At 39.9% G+C, this 20,865-nt stretch overlaps 1 protein-coding gene across 5 annotated transcripts in view; it reads right to left on the minus strand.

Moving 5' to 3' along the window:
- Positions 1 to 3,654: 3,654 nt before the first annotated feature.
- The window catches only part of LOC140535468 (E3 ubiquitin-protein ligase Midline-1-like), a 65,656-nt gene continuing 48,445 nt past the window's right edge, over positions 3,655 to 20,865 (minus strand). For all 5 annotated transcript variants that reach the window (XM_072656859.1, XM_072656857.1, XM_072656860.1 and 2 more), the window contains exons 4-10: positions 16,093 to 16,200; positions 14,329 to 14,477; positions 13,673 to 13,800; positions 8,316 to 8,459; positions 6,672 to 6,833; positions 5,617 to 5,824; positions 3,655 to 5,488 (exon numbers count right to left, since the gene is read on the minus strand). In XM_072656859.1, the coding sequence (XP_072512960.1) occupies positions 5,140 to 5,488; positions 5,617 to 5,824; positions 6,672 to 6,833; positions 8,316 to 8,459; positions 13,673 to 13,800; positions 14,329 to 14,477; positions 16,093 to 16,200 (1,248 nt within the window). In that variant the 3' untranslated portion in view covers positions 3,655 to 5,139. The remainder of the gene's footprint in view (positions 5,489 to 5,616; positions 5,825 to 6,671; positions 6,834 to 8,315; positions 8,460 to 13,672; positions 13,801 to 14,328; positions 14,478 to 16,092; positions 16,201 to 20,865) is intronic.

The raw sequence follows: 20,865 nt of genomic DNA on the forward strand, positions 1-20,865 counted from the left end.
GCACCAGTGTAATAGCTGATGATTAGATTAAGCTTTTGGACGGCATATGATAAAGTAGAAGCAATTTGAGTTTTTAATATGGACTAAAAAACAACAGGCAGCAGATTTTGCTTTTTAATGCTTTCCTCTCTTATGAAGTTTTTAATAATGTATGTGTTTTTTTTTTTTTGTTTTAAATCTATTTTTTAAGGCAAAGGATAAAAAAAAACAAAAAACCTCAAAGACGTTATAGGCCGAATCCCAAGACATGGGTCCAAAAAGAAATCCAGCATTCAAAAAAAAGAATAGCTGAAGGTTCAAGACAATTTTTTTACCCTGTCTTCCCCAGGGTAGTCAGTGGACTACAAAAAAAATAAATAAAATAAAATCTTTTTATAATCCTTATATAGAAACTAGGGCTCTTCAGCAAAATGGAAGAACAATTACATCTAAAAAGCTTTGAATAATTCATAAATCATTGTTTGAGAAGCTGTCATTTGAAACAACAAGGCTGCTCTAGATACAGTGTCCTAGAGGAAAACTATTAACTGGCAATCCTATTTGTGAATGTGAGCACAAAGCTCCTCTTGCTGGAGGACATGGTTAATAACACTTCTCATTAACCGCACACGCCTCAATTCAAATAATAATATCCTGACGACTTCTATAAAGGAGATTAAAGTGAAGCCCCTTCAATTCATTCCCGAACACAGGATCTGGTATGCTATTAGAACATGCTGTAATACGTCTGTATTGTATTATTTGCATGTGTGTTGCTTTGTTAGCTGTGTGGATAGTGGTGTTGGGGCATCTTTGCTGAATAAGGCTGCATTGCTATTGTTTTTCCCCATTGACAGGCAAGAGATCTGTGGTGTGTTTGTGCCACCTAGAGGAGCGATTGTGTAAAAACAGTTTCCGTTCTGTATGATAAAACGGTGGAGGTGAATACGGTAACTAATGCATGTAAAGGTTACTCCCAAAAGTTACTCTGCATGTAAGGGGTTGGGTTTTCATGGTGCCATAGATTACAGACTAAATACCCAGGCTCTTCTAATTTCACACACCCTATCCACTCACCAAATTCTTTAATGTGAAGCCATGTGCACCTTCTAATGTATGCAGTTATCTAATCCGTCACACTTATGGCAGCAGTGCAATGCATAAAACCATGCCGAGACAGGCCAGCAGCTTTAGGTCATGTTCACATTAGCCATTAGAATGAGGGGGGAATTAGGGGGGACATTAATGATGTTTACTACGGCTTGATTTTTGGTGCCAGACAGACTGGTTTGATAGACTGATATGCTGGGATTATTACCACAACAATCTGAAGAGTTAATAAATAAAGAAATAATATATAAATTATCTGTATCATTATTATTAGAAATAATCTGTAATAAATAAAAAGATCCAGTGAGTCAACAGAGAAAGTCCAGACTGGTTTATATAGTCTGATAGAAAGTCATGGTAAATCAGATAACCACTCTGTACAGTTGTGGTGAGCAGAAAAGCATCTTAGTATAGTCTCTAATCCTATAAAAGGTTGGGGCATACCTATGGTCTGTTCAGAATGTGGGGCAAGTGGTATGAATCCATGGACCCCTGTGTGAAAAATCCAGGCTGGTGGAGTTGGTGTGATTAGTGTAGGGAAGATACCAAGCAGTCATCGCTGGAATGCGACAGTCTGTATGAGTATTGTTGCTGACCATGTGCATCCCATCACGGCTAAAACTGACCCTTTTTCTTATGGGACTACTTGCATCAGGTCACAAAGCAAAAGTCATCAACATGCCTTCAGTGTTCTTCAGTTAGTAGTCACTGTGTCTGAATCCAGTGGAATACCTTAGAAAAGCACTGCAGATGCTCTGAAGAATGCTCTGGAGAATCTGCTCATGAACCTGAGGTCATCATGCTCAGTGGCAGGTATCAGGTAGCGGTGTATTAAAGCCTCCAGTGGCCTCCCCAGTGGCCTCCCTAGTCACTGGATCTGAAAATTCAGTCCTTAGAAATTCACAGTAAGTAGAATGAGATGCTCTGTAAGATCTGCCCATGACCCTGGGGTCATCATGCTCAGTGGCAAGTATCAGCTAGAGAGGTATGAAGCACTGAACCAAAGAGCAGCAGAACTTCAACTGTTCTCCAGTGTAATGAAGCCTCATCCAAATACTGGAGTGGAATTTGTGATGCAGAACGTATCAGCCAACATCAGCACCTGACCTCACCAATGCTTTTGTGACTGAATTTCAATCAGATCCTCACATCAGTGTTCCACAATCAATGACTTGAGGCCATTACTGCAGCAAACACCCTTTCAGTACTCTTTATTTTTTTGGAAGAAACATTGGAAGAGCAGTTGTCCACAACCTTTAGGCCATGTAATGTACCAGTGTGATCAGTTTACCTTAGTTTTAAATATTCTAATTTAATTCAACCTTAGAAGGACAGATGGGTGTCATATAAGTCATATCTTTAACATCTGATGTTAAGTGGGGGCCCAGAATGTCATTTCCTGTTTGTACCATTGTCAAATGCTGCACTGATGGCTTGTTTGTAATGTGAAGCAACAAACCACAGCCTTGCCCACAGTCACAGTTTTTCATCTGTGATTCGAAACGAAATGTCAGATCTGGTGCTAATCTGCCAGATCCTCATTGAAGGTACCTAAGTTGTTCTGCTTACATTCAGGCAGGACATGGTGCATAACACTAAAACCACCGGCCTAATACAATGTTGGTGCCCCTTATGCCACCAAAACAGCTGTGATCTGCCGAGGCATGGACTCCACAAGAGCTCTGAAGGCGTTCTGTGGTATCCTTTGCAACATTCACTGTTTAAATCATCTGATTTCTCCATGTCTGGGTTGCATATGAACAAAGGTGTCAAAAATATTGACATTCATTACTCAGGTAGAAGTGGAGATACTAGGGTTTAAAAAGACTTCTATAGAAGTTGAAGTATCAGCTTCAGCTTTTTACTCCAGTAAAAGTGTAAAAGTACTGGTTTTAAAACTACTTAAAGTAGAAAAGTAAAAGTAATGTAAGGAAAACAAAGGCCAAAAGCTTAGCGGTCGCCACAGGGGCCTATAGTGCACTACCCCACCTCCCCAAAAACACATTTTTCTAAAAGCCATAATGAGGATAATGTTCTATTAAAATGTTCATGTTGAAAAATGTTGGGCTGCACTAGGCTGCCTGATTCAGCTGCAGATCTGCCCATTGAAAATGAAGCATTTTAGTAATATCAGCTCTATTAAAGGAGCGTCTATGTGCACTACTGAGCATTAATGTGTGTTTCATGGAGGGAAAATATGATGAGAATGATGAGAATATGATGCAAACCGAAATAAAATAGGAGAACCTAGGCTATTTTTAAAATGTAAGGAGTAGAAAGTACAGATAATTGGGTGAAATGTAAGCAGTAAAAGTAAAAAGTCAGCTGAAAAAAAATTAAAGTAAAGTATCGATAACCAACATTTCTACTTAAGTAAGGTAACAATGTATTTGTACTTCATTACTTGACGCCTCGATTTACTGATGCAACCCAGACGTGCAGAAATCAAACGGGTGAAATTAAACAGTGAATGTTACAAAGCAACCAGTGTAATAATTGTATTTTGTAAACATGAACTTAATTAGCCTTATTTTTGTTAGTTAAAACTAAAAACATGCTACCAACAAGTGACCCATATGTTTTAATTGATCTTTTGACAAATGCTACAAAAATTGCACAGTGATACAAGCTTTTAAAACAACTCTTCGCAAAAGTGTTTTTTTTTGGGGGGGGGCTCACTTTACCCTCAGGGACCCGGGGCAGGCAGTTTATGTACAAAAGGGCAAAATCTTAACCTTTGTCACATAGATTATTATATCTTCAAAGAAAAAACTTAGACCTCAGATTGAAACAAAATATGTATTTCCTGACTTTTAAAACTTCACAAAAACTACTGGAGCAACATAAATAATATACACTTATCAAGCAAGCATTTCAGGCTGAAGGCAAGAGCGTTCTCTTGATGAAGTGAAGGTGTGGTCAGATCTGCTTTGTACAGTCCGTGTGATGGTCAGTAGCTCTCTGGGATCAAGTCCAAGTGCAGAGGTGTAAACCATTGCGTAGTCTGGGTAGCAAGAGACGTACACCGTGACATGAAATGACCTTTTAATTGAAGCTATGTTACGGTCAATGAATGATCTTACCTACACTGTTTTTAAAAGCAGAATGAAAATGACAGAACTTTCCCCGCAAACACAATCCAGGTAATTTGCATACTACATACTGTGTACATTTTTTTTTCTTCTTTCTTTCTTTTGTGTGTGTGAGTGTGTGAGTTCACAACAGAGATAGAAAAGTCAGTGAGTTCATCTTGCGTCGTCTTGCGGATATAAACAGATAGATTCCTCAAAAAAAGCCAACGCACGAGGCATTGACCTCTTCACTTAAAGTCCAGAGATTTGGAAATCTAACACATGGTCACTCATTTTCCAAACATGTCTTAAAGTAGCATTAGCAAAGTCAAGAACATAAAAATAATGTATTTGCAAAAATAATAATAATTGTTGCAATTGTCCATTGAAAGCAATATAATAGGTCGCATGACACGTTTGATGTATTTCATCAGTCCTGCTGCATTAATGATTATTATAAAGTGTGGAAATTAATTTCTGGCCATTTAATATCCCCATACCATACAGATATATTGCCTCTTACTTTTATTGAAGCAAATAATGTGCTTAGGAATATGTAATAGGATTGCGCTAAGTAATTACATAAGTGCATCAGATTGTGAGACTGACTTTAACCTGTTTAAACCCCTTATTAGACTTAAACCCCTCTTACATAAATAAAGTATAGACATTGCTGTGCAAAACATCCTCCAGTATAACCAATATCAAATTATCTTATCTTTCATCTCCAATAGATCACTGTTTTCTATACAGTAAGAGTATAAGTCAACGCATCAGACTTGTGCCCGCCTGTTCACAAGGAGTCCCTGTCAATGCTTTCTTTACTCTCGGTTCGAAAAAAGGAGGGCGATTGTGGCCAACGATGGTCCAGGGTGCATAGGGTAACTTGGGATAGCTTAAGATAGTCAGAGCTGGTGAACGCCACTGTCAGCAGCTCAAGACGTCCACTTTCCTGTTCATTTCAACAATGGCCACTATATCAGTCCAGAAGCTCCACGCCCTCCAGATGGTCTGGAATGGGGAGGCCAGTTAGGACTGTGAGACATTTGTTCCATACGTTGAAGACTGGGCAGACCGGCTGGGTAAAGGAAACATGGAAGGTGTGAAGGTGCTGAGATCCCACGGCGTCGTAGAAAGCCAGTGAGCCGGCGTCGTAGTCCAAGAGCACTCCAACTCTTCTCAGATGGGGTGAGGGCTCGATGGCCATCTCCTTGCTGTTATGACGCACTACCCAGGAATTGTTACAGCGGCAGAGCACCCATGAGGAAGAGTTTTTCCCAATCCATTCATGCTTGGGTGCGGACTTGCAGGCTATTCCCACTGCGTACCTGAGGAGAGAAGTTAACAGTTGGTCAGTTTTGGAGTTGTGGCTACACTTGGTCATGTCTGCAGTGGTGCTAATGACCCAACAATAATCAGATTCAAATAAACAACTCCGGCATCTGGGAAACCTCACCAAGTGCTCCCTCCAATAAGAGCCTCCCAGTAGTGGCGGCCGCTGTCAATGTACACGTTCCCAGTGACCCCATAGCTGCTCTGGCTGCTGAAACGCTCCTGACCATGGCTCTTCTTGGAGGATGTCTCGTCACGCTCTACTGTCAGATTGTCGTGCGACACTTTGAGCTTCCGGTGAGCAGACTTTGGGTCAAGCTTAAATGGTTGACCTGTGGAATGGAAAATGACAGCATTCAGTAACACATCCCATTTAATCAAACCTTGATTAGCAAATTTGACCTGAGGAATGTCACCAGTTGGACTGTCCGCTAAAAAGTTTTCAAGCTTTAGAAATTCTCTGACTTTTCAAACCTAGCGCACAAGAACTTTAGGCTCCCCTAAAGCCACTGTCTAAAGAAACAGGAGGCTATAAGAAGATAGCCAAGTGTTTTCAGCTTGCAGATTCTAGTGTGCAGAATGTTATTAAGAACGGTCAATTCAGGAAAACTACTGTAGGGGTCATGATGAGATTTGTAAGACCAAGAAAACTTTAATCATCAACAAGTGCTGTGGTTTGATGGAAGTCTGCCATCGTCCACCATCAGCAAAAGCAAAAAAAAAATAATAATAATAATAATAAGATTGCATTTCATAGAAAGAGCACCAACTGTGAAGCTTTAGGTAAATCCATCATGCTTTGGGTTGTGTTGCCACCAGTGGCATTGGCAGTTTTGCCTGGGTGGAGGAAGGAAAGGATGGATTCCACAAAAGATCAGCAAATTCTGAGTGAAAATGTCAAACCTGTCTATAAATGGGATGGGAAGGCTTCCACAATGGATTGCCTGAAGAGACCTTTTGGAACATTAGGGAATGGCACCCACAGTCCAGTGAGCTAAACATCATGCAACATTTGTGAATGGACTTTAAATGGAATGGAATTCCAACTGCAAAAACTAAAAGACACTCAGCAGGCTAGAAAAAGCTCATCTGATCTTTAAGTTATCCAAAAAAAAGGTTTTTAATGTAATACTTCTGTATTTGACCACAAGCCCAGTAAGAGATTTTGCATGTTCTTACTGTTGGTCTTCAATGTTCCAGGTTCACTGCTGCGACTTCCTGCCTGATTGATGGCTTTGACAATGAAGATGTACTTGGTACCGCTCTGTAGGCCATGAACCGTGTAGTGGTTTTGCTTGATGTTGGGGACGATCATCCAGCTATCAGCAGAGTTGCAGAGACCTGGACGGACGAGCACAAGTAAGTTTTGCGGTTCATATATTACAGCTTTGATTCAAGCTTCTTTTCTATACACGTAATTGTCTGAGAACTGTCACACAGGTAATATCAGGCACAATTAACATGGCCTTCTTCATTATCTAACTGAAGTTGGGGGTGGCAGTTTTGCTTTTTCACATTATGAATGATATGACCCTTTGCTGTGAAGGTCATTCAGAGGTATATTATGAAAAATGGTTGCTTTAAAGAAGGGCAAGACATGTTTTTATCAGTCCTTGTAATGCAGTTAGGTAGCTGGTTGGCCCAAATTGGCCCAAACCTCCTGATGCTATTGCTTAAATGTTTCTCATCACTGACCTACATTAAGGAATAAGAGATTATGCAGTAGTGTTGAATGCTGCCCATTATCCTTTGTTGTATGAAACTTGTGTGACACAGTTAACCCAAATACATGGCTCAGAATGTTAAAAACTGTGAAGCTCTGTGAAGCCTGGCTTTATCCTTTATTTCTAACAGCTGATACCCATATACAGAAACCATACTTACTGTGAACTGCTAAAATAAACACGATCTGAGGATGTGCAGAACATTTCAACCGAGCGATTTGTAGTAAGAGCATTTGCCTCAAACAAGTCATAGATCTCGCACATACCCTCTCCTGTTAATAGCTCCTGCGGGTGTAATGAATAGGGATAATGCACAGTCGCTGTGCTGCTCCAGTGCCTTCTACCGATGACTGTCAGCATGAAATGTGTGCTGCAGCCTTTAGTGCAGGCCACACTTCCGCTTCACTGCCACCGTCTCACATGCTTTCATGCCTCCGGCACTGAGCATGCACATGCGTCTGCTCCGTTATTGTACTAGCTGGGCCTGATGTGCTAAGCCTTTTGAGCCAGTTTCAGCTGTAGTTCGGCCAAATTCTGCCTGTGTGTTCTATTCTACCGGCACATGAGCCTAAGCCTGCATTAGCTACAGCCTTAGTAAACTGAATGCTAATTTTAAGCTCATTGTATGTAGATCCACTGTGGGCGGAACTGCTATAGTGAATTGTACTGTAATTCAATGAACCTTTTTATGAAGAGATCAAAATTACAGTGAGTGCACAGTCACAGTTAAAACTGTGTAGTCGTTGTTTGGATGATTGTGGTTATTCAGGTATGCATGTCTTGAAATCATTACAATGTTGAAGAACTCCTTAGGTATTGGAATTTAATGTTGTAATGTAACATATATAGATTAAATATTACTATTATTACGTGAATCCAAGTTATCTTTGTGTAGCACAACTGGTGGTGTGTTAAATCACATTTGACCAGAGATAAATCACAGAAGCAGCAATGCACAAGCACCTAGTTTTATGTGATAAACTAATTGTAAATTAAATAAATGACCATTATTTTAAAAGTGCAAATATTGAGTGACCTCTTGAGGTGGACTAGATGCTGTATCATTCGTTAGAATCCATAAGAATGTGTCTGTACTTACTGACAATGTTGGACTGTCCAGTGAATATGGCATACTGAAGCTCATAAGAAACCACAGAGAACTCGTCATCAGATGTCCAGTGCACAGTAATTGTGTCATAGGAGGCGGTGCACAGCTCCTCTCGGATGCCAGGGGGACTCGGTGCTGGAACGAGAGGGGGGGCGGCGATTTTTAAATACATAGCGTTTAAGATGAGGCGAAGATTCAACAAACTTATATTTATATTTGTGAATTGAACCTGATGATTGATTACAGGATGCCCTCATTCGAAAGTGTAAAACTCATAAACATAACTGTTCAAAGCTGAAAGTCATTTTTAAAAGAATAGCACCAGTAGGGGTAGGTGGTATTGCACAAATAAAATCTTACTGTACATAAAAACATTTTTACAATGCACAATAAGCATCACATGATTTTTTTTCTTACGTTTGATATAGTCAGAATAAGTCAGAAAGCTCCAATAATCTTAAAAAAAAAAGGAGTAGTTTTACGAACAGTACAGTAAATTTCATATTTCTCAAGCTACAGTCCACAATTAACCAGGATGAATTACAATACTGGACTTCTGAAATCTAGTATTTCAAAAGCATTGATATTCCATTTTTGATTCCATGTGAAAAGGTCATCTCCAGTGGTTGCCAGTCTCGAAAAATGCAATTATAATAATAAAATAATATTTGAAGGCCGACAACAGATTATGCATAAGCAACAGATCTTCAAAAGTGACTGAATTTCAGGTTAGTTTGAAGCGTCAGAAATTTCTAGGGGTGTATGAAAATATTAAGAAATAACAAGATTATGATATGTGCACGTATTTGTCACTGCACTATGTACAGTGAAATGTATCCTCCGCATTTTACCCGTCTGTGGTAGTAAACACACACACACACACACTAGTGAACTAGGGGCAGTGAGCACACCCAAAGCGGTGGGCAACTAATTCCAGTGCCCGGGGAGCAGAGAGGGTGAAGGGCCTTGCTCAAGAGCCCAACAGTGGCAGCTTGTCAAGCCCAGGTATCGAACCCACAACACTGTCATCAATAGCCCGGAGCTCTAACCGCTGAGCCACCACTGCCCTACAAAGTCACTAAAGATTTGCAATACTGTATTGATTCCAAAAATCACAGTATTGATATTTATTTCATATTATATGTACAAAGACAGTGGCTCATTGTGCTTTGCAATCTGTCTGACTTCTGACTTCACTGCATTTTATGCATATGATAATGGTTTTTTTAATACTATGACAGTTGTGCTATGGCAATTTTTTTATAAAAATAAAATCACAATATCGGCTTGCTTACAGTATCGTGATATATCAAAATCTATTAAATAGTAACCCTTGTATTGTGAGACGTACTGTATCGCCAGGTTTCTGCCAATACACAGCCCTAATGTTGGCCCACTAACACATTTTTTCTTTTTTTGTTGTTTCTTTTTTCAAATTTGTATGATTGTGTCCATTTTGACCGCAAGATGCTATATTAAATGTGCAGATGTACTGTTTTTAGGCACTGTCAGTAGAATTAAACACATGGGCCTAAGGAGCATATGAGGGCCAGTGCCAAGCATCAACTAGAGGAGCATAAAGACCTACAACACCATGCAGTGTTGCCTATGGTATGTTCAGAAAAGCTTATTCTGACAATAGTGATAAGTGCCATTAAATTACCCACCGCTATCACCGAATGCTTTCAGAGGATCTGCTGGGTAATGCATTTTAATCCTCTGATCGTCTGCCAAACACTAAAGAAAACGTAGCCAGGAAAAACAGCTGCTGACCATCCATCTCCATCTGCTATGATCTAGTTGGCAGACAGTATGGAAGCCTCTGCATATGGGTCTGGGGTTTCACAGGTACGTGCGAATTCCATTACACTGTGTCACGAGGAGGGGACAGCGCTCATACACCTGAGTGATGATGATACGCTCTGTAGAGCGGTAAGACAGATCCACTCCAGAAACCAAACATCAAACCAACTATCAGAGGAAGTGAGACACACCAGATCTGGAATACTTTAAATGGCAATAATTATATTATATTTTAAAGAAATGCACTGAACTATCCGTCTCCCTCTCTTACGAAACCTGTCACAACTATAATGCAGCATGCTGTGCTGTACAGCACAGTGCTGTAAATCCCTACTTTATTAACAAGCTTTTCTATAAACTAAAAACTGTTCCCTAACTTCAGCCCTGTTACTTCATTAACATTAATATTTCCATGTCCTGCATTTATTTATTTATTTATTTATTTATTTAAAACAACATAAGCCTTTCTCTTTAGGGGACGTCCATAGAAAATAAGATCAGGTACACATAAAAGTCAAGTTATCTAGATCTTTCTAGCTGCCTGTATGTTTTAAAGCAACATTATGTAACATTTACCATAAAATATCTACTTCAAAAGCCTGTCAGTGCTGCTCTTTAGTTGTAATAGCGAAAGTAGCATCTTAACATTGCTACTCTGGGCTCGGCAAGCTGCTACTGCATGTAACTTTGGTGAAGTGGGCAGGACAACGTTCGCGAAAACTGTGTAATGCTGTACAACCCTAGGCATATTTGTGTAAAATCACATCACTCATGTTTCTTTTTATTTTCAGTAATGGTCCTGTATCTCCCAGCTTGTCCAGAAATGCATGTAAAGCATGTCTTTTATGGATAACTCGCAGCGAATTCCTGACTGTAAGTAGAGCCCAGAAGCAAGACCTACCAATTCTCCATAATGCTGCTTTAAGTCTATTAAAACAAACCCAAGACCGGTGAAGACTGATGAACATCCTTACACTCGCACTGATGTTCAAAGCAGTTCTAATATCAGCCTTTCTTTTTGTCTCTGTTACACACAGGGCTGCAATACTACCATACGTCCCTGTAATCGAGCACACTTATTTGTAACTTAATGAATGGAATGCCTTTAATGAGAGAGACTCTAAACTGGATGTCTGGCAAGCCTAGTTAAATGCATACAGGTGGCACGTAGCAGTACACATTCAGCTGTAAACCTTTTTTTAATAGGTTTAGAGAAGTAGATCAATCTGCTACAATTATTGCTAATTAACTACGACGATATTTGTAGTAGAAGACAGCTAGAGAAGCTGGCTGTTTGCTCATTTGACTTCACTTTTAAACCTCCTGGTAAATCCTGAACACTGGCGAAGTAGAGCTGCTGGTACAGTAAAGGTGCAGGAGAAATGCCAGCTGCATTGACTGCATTTCCCTGCATCAGCCCTTCATGCAGGCATAAACCAAAAAAATGGCTTTAAAGCAACCTTATGTAACATTTTTACTTTGAAATAACAGCTTTAAAATCACATTGATGCTCCACTGACCTGTAATGAGGAAAATGACGTTTCTGTAATTGCCGCTCTGGGCCGACTGTTGGACCAGGTCATTTGTTTGAGCTGCATGAGAAACTGCGTAACCCAAGTTGTATTTATGTGAAGCTCTACCACTTCAGTCCACATTCTACCTTCACTTTTAACAGCGGTACTGGATTGCTCTCGTGCTTGTAAAATGCATGTCTCCTCTGCAGTAAAGTAAAATCAATGCCATTCTCCACCAGTAGGGGGAGCCCAGAAGCACAAAATTTCAATTCTCCATAATGCTGCTTTAAATATAGATTCGGAAAAGCAAATATACTCTCTAGCTCAGGTTTAAAGCCCAGGCTGCTGTCTTATAAAGACTCCTTGTTCGTAGCTTGTGGGAGAAAGTGGAGCCTGTTGCATCGTGCCTCTTGCTCGATCCAGATCCAGAGATTTCTGACTAATCAATCATTTTACACTTACTAAAGTCACAGGGATGAATTCAAGTTCATTGAAAAGCGTTTTAAACCTTTTTTTTCGTTCCTCACGTAGGCTACATTTCTAGGCTGTGTACGAAGGGTCCTTCACTTTGAAACAACCTTTTATTTGAAGCAGCAGCTGAGAAATGCGGCCTACCTCGCCTGCAGCCTTGGCTTTGGGCCACAGCTTCTGTTTAAGCCACAGTGGTTTTAAAACGGTCTGATTTTTAAACATCGTTATTTACCACTGTTTAAAAGCAAAGAGCCAGTGATTGATTCCCCCTTCAAACATCAAAATGGAAGTGTCCCCTCCATCTCCTTTATGATGAGATAAAAGTAAGGCACACCGTGAGAAAGCTCAACTTCTCTAGTTTAACTTCAGACTTCACATGTGCTGATATCTCAAGAGCGTCTTACGTTATCCAGGTTTAAAAAAAAAAAAGAACGTCGCCTGTATGTACACATCGAATTCATTAAGGAGGTGTAGGCCTGAGCTGAACCCAGGAGATCACAGTAGATTTAGGACACTTTGGCCAAGGCTACAGCACTTTTAACAGAGTGACCAAAAGACTGATGGCCCTTAATTGCTTCTCAGTCTTCACTTGTTCTCCTCTGACTGCCCTTGGCCAGCGTGTGAGTGTGTGTGTTTTGTGAGGGGGAGACTGGAACTGATTTGCCTCGCTTTTTTGCCCCCTCGTCGAAATTGCTTTGCAGCACAGGGCCACGCCGCACAGTGCAGTGATTTTTAGAGTGCACAGCGCTGACAGATTTGTCGTGACTGACTTCGTGAGCTGTCTGACGAATTTAGCTCTGTCTCTGCACGAATAACCCAATATACAAGAAATGCCTAACGGAGAGGAAGAATGTGAAGTATCGTAGGATCATCGGATTACAGTGCACATTTATAAACGCCTGATTTTGTATTTAGAGTGTGAACTGAATAAAGATCCACTATATGGACAAAAGTATTGGGACGCCTGTTCCTTTTTTTTTCCTCACAAGAGATTCTCCTTTTTTTTGCTGGAGTAACTAGAGTCTCTACTCCCCTGGAAAGAAGGCTTTCTACCAAATTCAGGAGCATTGCTGTGAGGATTTGATTGCAGTTCGCAACAAGAGAATTTGTGAGGTCAGGATGTTGGATGATCACCACACCACCTCATCCCTGATTCCCCATGTCATCCCTATGGTATTGAATGGAGCACCATCTTTCCAGAGAACACAGTTCTTCCACTGCTCCACACCTCAATGCTGGGGGGGCTTTACACCCCTCTAGCCCATGCCTGGCATTAGGCATGGTGCCAATAGGTTTGTGTTAATATGTCCAGAAAGTCCAATTCTATTGGCAGTACTTCTCTACAGGGGCTAGGCAAGGTGTGTGTGTGTGTGTGTGTATGTGTATATGTATATGTATGTGTATATATATAATATATGTATAATATGTGTATGTATGTATGTATGTATGTATGTGTATATATATATATATATATATATATATATATATATATATATGTGTGTGTGTGTGTGTGTGTGCTGTATGATATGATATGATATCACATGAGACATTTGCAGTTACCTGTGAGGTAATCAAGACTTTCCAGCATTTTCTTCTCTCTGGTAAAGTCCAGTGCGAAGGTGTCAAAAGTGTCCGTCAGATTAATCTCCGGTATCAGGACCTGGGAGGATGCGGTTGCCATGGAGACCCTGAAACAGCAGTGGAATTAATGGACATGTGATCACTGTTCTTTCATTTTAAATAAATATAAAAAAATCTTAGCATAAATGTATATTTACTGCCAAAAGTTAGTTGTCCCCAAATGAACAGGGACTGAGCAGTAGTAGGGAGGAGATGGGATGAATGAGGGAGGGACATTTGTAAAAAGATACATAGAAAGAAGAAGGACCTTCAGATCCTCCTCCTTACTGTCTATACAGGACGCTGTTTTTTACATAATGGCGTTGCAGGGGATTCCAAATGAAAGTATCTAACCAGCTGAAGCTCCCTTTGCTGATTGCACATGCATAGCCTGTAGGGAATACAAGGGCACTGCTTGTAGGGACCCTGTGGGGCGGAATGAAGCTAGGAGACTTTGCTAATTGAAAAAGGCTATTAGAAATAGGTGGATCCATGGTGGATCTAGAACAGGAGTGTCGATGAGTCTCCCAGTAGTAGCAATAAAACTCGTCGTGCAGCTCATTTTATTGGTAGCGTGATTTTATTGGGTTGCTTACCGTTCCGAGATGCTCTTGGCGGTCTGGAGGAAACGGGCATGGTCGGTCTCTTTGAGGGTCTGGTCTGCCTGAGTTATAAGGGCAGAGGAACGCTCTATGCACTGCTTGCAGTTGGCAATCTGCTGTGCCAGTTTGCGCAGTCGAACCGTCTAAAGGCAACAAACATCACATCGTTAAATGGAACAGAATGTGTTACTTATTGGGGGGAAAAAAGACATGACCATCATGAATATACATAATATAAATAATAGTTACGTTGAACTCAAAAGCAGCTGTTTATGATATGATATAACCCAATATACGAGAAATGCAGAGAGAGAAAGAAAGCATGAAAGTATTATAGGCTCATCGTATTATAGTGCACATTTATAAACGCCTGATTTTGTATTTAGAGTGTGAACTGAATAAAGATCCACTATATGGACATAAGTATTGGGGCATCTGCTCCTTTTTTTCCCCCCAAGAGATTGTCCTGCTTTTGCTGGAGTAACTGTACTCTACTCTCTTGGGAAGAAGGCTTTCTACTAAATTCAGGAGCATTGCTGTGAAGATTTGATTGCAGTTAGCAACAAGAGCATCAGTGAGGTCAGGATGTTGGATGAATACCAGATGTCGATGTAACGACGGCGTATGGTATTCTGTGTCAGTAAAGGGCAACCCATTTTTATAGTGGTGTGTTAAAATGTGAGTAAACTGTCATTTGCATGTAGGTCAGAGAGGATTCGAAGGATTTAGGTCGTAAAGCTGGTAGCTTTAGTTTGATACGGCCAGGCATATGGCAGGGGCATGAGCACATACTCTTTAGACCTGATCCCTGACCTCTGCAAGTGCTGCAAGTGTTCATTTTATGTAGTGTATTTACAGCTGTCAGCTAAGCAACCATATACAGGGGTATGCAAACATTTGGGCAGCCCTAGTTGTTCTGTTCTGATCTCCAAAAGGCATATTTAAGCAAGATTCTCTGAAAATGAAACCAGTGATGTTCACATGGGAGGAAAAGGCCTAAAGAAGATAGCAAAGCGCTGTAAGGAATGGCAGTTAAACTGTTAAATGGTGGTGGTCAAGCTGACTTGGCAAAACTTTCCAGATCTCGTAGAATTGCTATAAGGGCAAATCAAAATTCCAGATATTCTGCAGTTATTCTCCAGTTATTCTTCTGATGACTCATCCATGAAAGTCATATTTGTGCTGGTGTTGCTGCACAGCAGATTCACTATAACTGTGCAGCAACACCAGCACAAATATGACTTTCATGGATGAGTCATCAGAAGAAAGCCTTGTAGACTGAGAAATGGGCAAAAATCCCCCCAACAAGAAATGAACAGGTTGCAAGAAGCATTTACAAGCTGTGAAACTTCAGAGGCGTGACTACGTCCTGACCATGTAGGGTTTTTGATATTTTAAAACTGTAAAAAAAAAAAAGGAAAAAAGAAGGAAATAAAGAAGTAATCTTGATGAATATATTAAGAACTGGATCATGGCTTACTTGCTTTGCTACTCACGGTAACAGATATTTTCATCTAGAGTCCATAAACTTAACCTCCATAAAACTCCATAAACAGTCGCTGTAAATATGACTGACATTTTTTTGGTAATGTGTGGAGTGCAATGTTATGGTTGCAAGTTGATGTTGAAGTAATTCTGTACATTTCCGTTTTGTACACCCTGTTATATGACATATGACATTAAGTGTCCAGGTTTTAAATGTCCATCTGCAGGTTCTCTTGTGAAGACGTTTTTTCATTGCAAAAGCCAGTGACTTACCTTGCCCTCTTTGATTTTAGCACCGATGATCTGTCTCCGCTCCTGAATTATATTGATCAAAAGGTCACACTCATCCATGAGCTTGCCTTCCTGCCGTGACGCATTCATCTAAGAAAAATACACACATGGTCTATTAGGCAAGGCATATTAGATTCATGTTTGCAGAACTTGGCAACATTTCTTATGACTGTAGCGTTGCCAGGATTCAACCCTGTGATATTCCAACCATCAGGCACTCCTTGCACTTGCATCATCACCAACTTACCACCTGTTTACTGTTTAGCCCGTTTATCTACCAGTTCTCGGTACAGGCTAAATGTGTAGATTTGTACACACAACACGATCATGGACAAAAAATTACCACAGCATATCCAAAATGGTGACTTAACAGGAGCAGGCAAAACTGTTCTTAACTCTGAATGGAAGTCAAATAAAGAGCTTATTTTGGATAATTTAGAGCATTTCTATTGGTCTGTTCATCCAGAAATATTTACATTGTGTACAGAAGCAGCTACAGGGTTTAAAAATGAGGATACATGTTTTGTATTGGACAGCAGCGATATGCCTCCAAACATGAGACTAACAACTGAAAAATATAAATACTATGAATAATATAAATTTAAGTGGTGATAAAAAAAAGAAGAGAAAATAAACCTAATAACATAAACCAATAAAACTACTAACCGCTCATATTTATTGGAAAGTGTAAGATGTATCATTAAAGCAACTGGACTTTGAAGCAATTTAAAATTTAGTTTACGGAATAGCGGTAAAACATTAAAACACAAATTAATAAATGTATCAGTGTTCACCAGCCTAATGAACAAACCAGCGTTTGTGTTTGAGTGAAGCCGATGTTTCTACTACAGGTGTAAAGTTTTGAAAAGTGCATGTCATGAAAAATAGTAAGATATTGCCTAGGTTATACATATAATTCTTGGTCCAGGGCTGCGTTACCTTTCAGTTCTTATTTCTACTGCATGGTGAGCAGCAGTAAACACATTGTGGTCAACTATTTAACCAGAGCTGGGCAATATGACAATTTTATCATATTTTATTGTGATTAATTTAGTTATCATGATACACAATATGCTCTTCTAGGCATATTGAGGATTTCTTCAGAGCTTAATAAACACTGATCAGCTGCAGGTTTCTTTACAAGCAGTGTAATTAGACTGGTTTAATTAGATAAAGTGCAGCAGATGTTGAATATAAATCACTGTGTTCAGTACGGGTATCTGAACTATCTGAATAACAGTTTTTAAGAATCTGTAGCTACTGATGTATTTATTGTGATTGCGATTACAGTGTATCGTGATAAATATTGTGTAACATGAAAAATGTCTTTAAATAACGTGATATAGTATTTTTACCATATCACCCAGCCCTACTATTAACTATTCAGTGCTGCTGTTGTTTTGAAGAGAGAGGGGTCAGATAAATGTCGCTCATTTTGCATGCTCACAGTTCAGCTAATGCTGTGATCTATGATGTTCACTAGAAATTACGAGTGGGCCGTGAGTTTTTAGTGCCTCAAAATCACTGGTATTTCATTTCACCATTCGGACACTGAAATAAAAAAATGGCCTACATGCTCAGTAGTGCCCTAAAATGCAAATACGGAGGGATTTTGGTCACGGTCATTGTTATTTTTTGTTGAGCACAGTGCCATCATGTCATCTTCACTGTGTGACCATTGCTAACCATCTTGTAGAGGCATTTTGCTTCTTTGTCTTGTTTGAATGTTCTAATAAACATGTGCTAATTTTAGTTTGGTATTGGGACTTTAGACCATTTCAAGGAACTCACCAGTCTCAACAGTCAGAACATTAAAATTCACCTTAAGTCACCTCAAACCTTAACGAACTGTTCTGAAAATTCACCATGCAGAAACACCTAAATCATGCCAGTACGGCCATAACCAGCATTCTCCAAGGCCTACATGATGAGGTAAGATGTGAAAGCAGGGGTTGTCTGAGACTTGCGAGACCTTTGAGGTGTGTAATAGCTTCTCTCTTGAGTGATTTTAGCTTTTTTTTTTCTGTGTGAAAGAGACTTATTCACTCACAGTTCTGGCCTTTCAACACTACTAATTAGGTCCCCTGACCTTTGAGTAGTACTCTCAGTAGTGCTACCACACAAGTCCCTTTTTTTCCAGAGGTTTTTTAGCATCGTCTCAGGCTGGTACCGTATTAAAGCTCACAGGGCTCTTCGGATGACTCAGGTGGGGAGTGAAAAAACTTTGGTTATAGATTGATTTCAGACATGTCAAACACTTGCTATTATTTTTACTTATCCCATTATGAGGCAAACTTTCCATCCCACTTCATATGCTGCAGCATTCTGGCACCTATACAGGACTGTAGAATCTAACTGCTGCATAGTTTAAGGTGCAGTGGAAAAGCAGCTATCTTCAGCTCAGTGTTTATTACCAGCTATTTGGAAAGATTACAATCTCTAAGTTTATTATAATTATGCCATTATAGTAATGATACCGTTTAGACAACTGAAAAATACCTCAGTATCTCCCAGGGCAGCCCAGCTAGCAGTGCTGGTTCAGCCCTGAACATCATGAACCATAGCACTGCATAACAGTGTCCCATTCTCACCTTAGTCATTATTTTTCTTTATAATTGTAGTTATTTTATTATTATTATTATTATTATTATTATTATGATAAAAGTAATATACAATGATGCCTCTAATTTGTTCTGTATATGAATGTGAGACACATTCAGTATGAGCACATTCATATATTTTAGGAATATTTTGTTAGAATTGGTTCTGGTCTGTGGGTTTTCCACAAGCCTCTTGCCCCAAATACAGATGGGTGTTAAATACTAGAGGGAGCATCACACCGAACCCTCTCTATCTTGGAAGATTTTAATAGTATTTGAGAAAGTAAGCTTGGATCAGGAGTCTGATCACCCATATTTTGCAATACAGTATACAACCCCAGCTAACAAGCTCAACATGTGAGGCTCACATGGGTGAAACGTGGGTTTCGAGGTGGGTTCCAGATGAGGTGGACATGGGCTCTGAGTGGGTTTGTACATTTGCGTTGTAACTGAGAACCAGCTAGGCTTCCCAAATGGGCCCCATCGTCACAAGGCACCTTAATCTCACATGGAGTCCACCTAGGCACCACATTCAGTGCTCATGTTTGGCCCAGATGGGACCCTTATGTAACCCCTCCTGGTTTCATCACTCACCCTGGTGGGCATCCATATGTGGGACTAACATGGTTCAAAAAAAACAAAACAACACAAGACGAAATGTTCTGGTTCCTATTTAGGCTTCCCATACAGGCCCTGCATGGGTATGTTAACTGGAATGTTGCAACTAGTTACAATTTACGATATGATCATAATAAGAATAATAAAAAATAATAATAATGATCAGAAAATTCCATGTAGACCTTGTGTTACAGTAGTTTAGACCAAACTAAACTTTCCTTTACACCCATTCTTTCCAGGAAATCCTTTTTTTTTCTCACATCCTTTGCTTGATACAGAGCAAGGGGCATCACTGATTGGTAGCACTGAGGAACACTGGGACTTACATAAGTAATATTGATGAATGAGGCCTTTTTACTATAGTAACATCCAGTAAAAGAGGATCGGCTTGTTAATAGGACAGGGCTGGGCTGATCTGTATGATTGCCTGCAAAAAGAGTTTGATGAATATTCTGTCAAAAACTTTTGCGGTTTGACTTTTTGACATAATGTGAATCTATCATTGTATCATAATTTCATGATGAACGGACCAATAGAAATGCTCCAAAATGACCTGAACAAAATCTTTTTACTTTGACTTCCATTAAAAGTAAAAATAAAAATAAATAAATAAATAAATAAACTACTTTTTCCTTCTCCTCTAAAGTTGCCAGATACGTGTGTGTGGATCTAAACTTTTTTTTGAAGGCATTTCTACCTGTCAGTCCTGTTAACAAGTCCTTCCTCTTTAACTGGATGTTATTCGAGCATGGAGGGGGGGGGGGGGGGGGGGGGGTTGTGGGGAGGAGATAATAAACCGTGCAGGACAGTGTATTGACATCCACTGCCCTACATCATTCGAGTCTCTGTAAGTCAGCTGAAACAACATGGCTCATGTTTTCACATGTGTATACTCTGACAAACATGCGCCTGTACACTCATGAACATGCCCGGTACGCTGAGAGGCAGATGTAGAGCAGCACTCCAGTGAGTGCAGTGCCCTTAGTGTGACTGATGTGACGAAATAGTCCTCGACAGAGCCATAAGTGATTCATTTAACCCTGAGGAGATGCAGCTTGGCAAAAGGCCACTTTTAGAAGGCAAAGAGAAAAGCCATAGAAGGGATGGAGCAGCTTTTTGCTCTAAAATATTTAAAGACCAGGCTTAAACGCACATCTGCCTCCTATGTTTCTTGCTGTGAGTGCTCAAGAAATCCCAACAACTCTTGTCCAAGTATTGCACAGTTTGAGATGATTTCTAGCTAGCAATTTAAAAGGGCAGTAAAAAGGACATTGCTGCATATTGCAGGTTAGCTGCTTGTTATAGCAAAAATCACCAACTAGCCATACTTATAAAGTTATATGGAAAATGCTTCAGTGGGTAATTTTTCATAAAGAGACAAGAAACAATATTTGGCACTTAGACCACATGTGCATGCACATATAGCCTTGATCTTGTACATCAGCGTGGGGGATGTGGGAGGGCTTCTCAGCTTGTTTTACTGTCCTTGCAGAAATTGTAATGCTTGCTAGAGGTGTAGATGTCCATTTTTGCCGGT

The sequence above is a fragment of the Salminus brasiliensis genome, chromosome 15 (assembly GCF_030463535.1).
Source record: "Salminus brasiliensis chromosome 15, fSalBra1.hap2, whole genome shotgun sequence".
NCBI classification, from domain to species: domain Eukaryota; kingdom Metazoa; phylum Chordata; class Actinopteri; order Characiformes; family Bryconidae; genus Salminus; species Salminus brasiliensis.